The sequence below is a fragment of the Galdieria sulphuraria genome, assembly GCF_000341285.1.
Source record: "Galdieria sulphuraria unplaced genomic scaffold scaf_282, whole genome shotgun sequence".
NCBI classification, from domain to species: Eukaryota; Rhodophyta; class Bangiophyceae; order Galdieriales; family Galdieriaceae; genus Galdieria; species Galdieria sulphuraria.
The window spans coordinates 1-4,115 of NW_005178193.1; the positions used below are offsets into that span (position 1 = coordinate 1).

The window sequence follows — 4,115 nt, forward strand, 5'->3', positions numbered from 1 at the left end:
ATACTCAACCCTAGAGTTGGAAAGTATAGAGTTGGAAAGGCTACAACAAAAAACTGACCAAAGGTTTGAATTCTTTTGTCTATGTACAAATACATAAACTACTTACGACAAGGAGGATCGAGCCTCAAAAGTTACAAGGGTCTCGCTTTGTTCTCTTCATAAGCAACTTGTACAGAGTTTTGACTGGTATAACAACAGTAAAAGTGGTGACGCTTTTACTTCTCCTTGCACATATATTTCAAGATTCACCTTTCTTTTTTACTTTGCCAAGAAGAGATGAAAGATTCTTATTTTTCCATTATTTCTACATTTATATTCTTTTTTACTAATAGACGAAATTTATCGAGTATATTTAAAAGAACAAGACCTTTACCGGTTTGGATAACAATCACAATATAAATTTGAGATTTGACTCAACAAAGGAATCAGATAAATTGTTTTATCTTATTCTGCTGAATATTGTTTGCGAGTTGACGACATTTTTATTCGCTGTAGAGCAACTTGGATAAAACAGCGTTTCTCTTCTTTTTCAAGTTTGACTTGTCCCTAGTAGAAATGAACATTCCTTCTATTGATAGACCCGTTTTTTATACGAAACGTTGAGTTGTCTTTGATTCTCGTCACTAATATCCAAAAGGAAGCCTCTACTAGTGTACCTATCAGGTTATATTTCGCAAGAGTCTTCTTCCAAGTGCCTAACGCAAGGAACTTTTGTATAGTGACTCACTTATTCAATGAGCTGATGGTTGAGAATGGAAGAAAAATAGGACTCAACTGGACAAATCGTTCTTTGAATTTACAGAGCTTTTAAAAGTTTTACCTTTTTTTATATTGAAAGAGATAATAGACCTCTTGGAGTTATCTCGCTCCTAAAGTAGCTTTGTACTTTTTATAGTTTGCTTTCTTGTATATCTTTAAAAGTTGTGGTTTTTACAAAGTTTATCGTACAAGAGGATGCAGCAAAACATTTTAAACTAAACGGTCATGTTTACCTTCAAAAGCACCTCAAATGTATAGTCGACTATTGAGGAGAAGGAATTCAACTATGATTCAAATGCTATGCAATGACAAGATACGAGAAGAGAATCGATAGAATAGACTCAATTCGATTGAATTGAATTTCTTGAAAAATATCTTTTCTCCTCTTAACAGAAGTCACAGTATCAAATGCCACTATTTTCAGAGGAGAAAGAAACAGGAGTTATTGACTCTTACAGAAATTGAGTATTGATGATACACTTGTGTGAGTCAATGTTGTTTCTGAGATTTGATAAAATCACGAATATTTTGGATCCTTCTTTGCACATTTGTTTTGGTTTGTCTTTTGCTATCATCAACTTTTGTAGCTTTTGTGATAAACTGCTACTTGTCATGATATCGTGAGAAAGGAATTTGATGATTGCTGAGAATAAAAGAATGTTATGCTTGCGGGTTTCTGCATTTCTACTAAATAATATACTTCAACTGGAGCTTTTGAATAGACTACAGAAGAGAATGACTTGGTTCATAATCTAGTTCCGTGTTTCGAAATGAAGCAAAGGTGACGTAAAAACTATTCCATAAAATACAGAAAATCTAGAGAGAGACGTCTACGGAACAAATTCTTCATGAACAATCTATATCACTCGGAACTCTCATGACTACTCTCGAAAATTCTGAAAGAAACGTTCTTATCTATGTGAGAATGGGCCATGTTTAATAGCTTTATACTCTCAAAGAGCATAAAAAACTTGTGAAATAAACATTGGCTTCCTTCCAATCCTTCTTGTACCCTATGAGAGTTGCCATTATATTAGCATACGAGAATAAGAATATCGATAGTTGAAAAAGCCATATTGATCGTTCTTCCATAGTTCAAGTCATCTCAGTCCAAGCCATAAAGGGTATGACATAGTCATCAGTTGATAAAGAGAAGAAGTTGGATTGGTATCCTTTACTGTTTTCCTTGTTGTTGTTGTGACCGACAAACAGTCAATCGTTCATTTATTTATATTTGTACTCCGAAATAAACAGAAGATTGTTTAATTTCACTTTGGCGATGGCGAGTTTGGATGAAAAGTGGAAAGCTGTGGACAACTTTGAGTCTGTTGTGGTAGATCGTGAAAGAGATGTTGTTCGAGTGACAAAAGAACTGTATGATCTTCATAGTAACAGAGAACAACTCAGGGGTGTAACAAGTAGTTGCGACTATCGCTTGACCATACCATTCGCTCCGCACATGTTCGGTTCTGGCAAGACTACGTTTTGTCATAACTATTTGGAGTTGGTGCGAAGGTTTGGCGATACTTTTCTGTCGAAATTTGCTTCGGACCCTTCGAGGAGAGCCTTTTTGGAGAAATTAAGAAGGGCTTCAATGTTGTACGTCAATTTAAGAGAGTTGGAGCCAACTCGACCCATCGAGGAAAATCGCAGCCTTGAGTGGGCAGTCTACTATTTGTTGTACCGATCAGCTTGTAATCAGATGGGTCTACCGTTTATGAAGCCTGATGAAGCCTACAGACACATTCCTCCCTATCCAAGCTTTCTAATTCCGGAGCTACGGAAGACTTTGGGCATTCCTTCCGATCAATATCTTTTGGTGGCATTTGACGAAGTTGGTGTGTTTGATACAAAGGCAACTTTGTTTGAACTGGAGAAGAATGACAAAGGTGTGGTTCGACCTTACAATGACTTTTTCGGTATCATTAGTCAATTGTGCAAAGAACCCGACTTGTTTTTTATAGTTGTTGGGAAAAGCAAGGGTTTAAGTATTAAGAATGATGTGGCTTTTGGGCTATCGAGAGTTATACTACATTTTATCCCTTTATCACCTTTGGACGCTTCCAGTATCGTTGAATTCCTTGAAAGAAGTCTTCTAAAGACACCTACTCAAGTTCCGGTTTGTAATGTCTTATGTAGTTCTTCATTTTCAGTAAATGAATTGGCAGACTCATTATTGGAATGTACAGGTGGAGTTCCTGGTTTGTTGACTCGTGCAGTAAATATGCTTTTGAATTATATAATACCAAGAAATCAGCCTTTCATATCGAAAGAAGAATGTTTGACTTGTATGAATGACTACGATTTCCGAAGAATTTGTGCTGAACCATTTGTGGAACGAATATTGAATTTGGACGAAGATAGAAGAAGTGTTTTTGATTTACTTTTGATGATGGCTCTTTATCGTATACCGTCTAAAGTAGATGATAGATTGACCTCGGAGTCCTTTTTATATGATGCAGTCACTGAAATGGGATTATATCGATATCCTATTGACGAAAATACTTTTCAAGTCCTAATTCCGAAAGTATTTGTTGTAATCTTCAAGAACGACCCTTCCATATCTTCTTTGGAAAAGATACTTCTTGGATCACTCGATGTCGAACCAGTAGATTGTTTCTTCTATTCAAAGTGTCGTGTATTTGAAGGAATTGTTGCTTTACGACTAGTTTTGATGTTGTCTTCAAAGAATCGAAATGAGTTGAGGGAATTGTTGTGTCAGATGTCTCCGATATGGAAACAAATGAAACTTCCAATCAGTACAATATCACCTATTCACTATATCAAGTCTGTTGTTAGTTCTAGAGAAACAAGAAATGAATCGAACAAGAGTCGAAGAACTTTTGCCAGTACTGAATGGAATAAGATTATTCGAGAGACACTTTATTTAGAGACTGTTTACATTCCAGTGGACGCTACTTCTCATAGTCCTGATATTATATTCAAATTACAATCTCCTGTGGAACCCAAAGTTCTTACTGTTGGAGTTGCTTGTAAAGGACGCTGGAAGTCGGAAGGAATTGGCTGGTCAGATATTATAGATGAAGCCAAGAAATTTTTAGATCCTGTTTATGATCAAGTCTTATCCAGTGCAATGGATTATCATCATTGTATGCTTATTATCGTTAGTACAAAGTTATCATTGAATGTTTCTAATGAGTTGGGTAATCAGAGTCGTTGTTACTCCAGTGGAATGTTTATTGGAAATGATTCTTTCAAAGTACCTGATAATTGTGAACTTGTTATTCTTTGTGAAAGAGATGTCCAAATGCTGATTGACGACGAAATTTTGAATGGACTTGAAAGAGCATTTGGTGTTTCTCATAATCCTACTTTTTGGGATTTGGATAGAACGA

At 35.9% G+C, this 4,115-nt stretch overlaps 2 protein-coding genes across 2 annotated transcripts; both read left to right on the top strand.

Moving 5' to 3' along the window:
- Positions 1-112: 112 nt before the first annotated feature.
- On the top strand, positions 113-971 carry Gasu_64900 (uncharacterized protein; the record flags this gene model as incomplete). The annotated part of the gene is made up of 1 exon (XM_005702312.1): positions 113-971. A coding segment is annotated over one exon (168 nt), but the record flags the coding sequence as incomplete, so codon positions are not given.
- A 979-nt stretch (positions 972-1,950) lies between these two features.
- On the top strand, positions 1,951-4,115 carry Gasu_64910 (archaeal ATPase; the record flags this gene model as incomplete). Its single annotated transcript, XM_005702313.1, has 1 exon — positions 1,951-4,115. A coding segment is annotated over exon 1 (2,077 nt), but the record flags the coding sequence as incomplete, so codon positions are not given.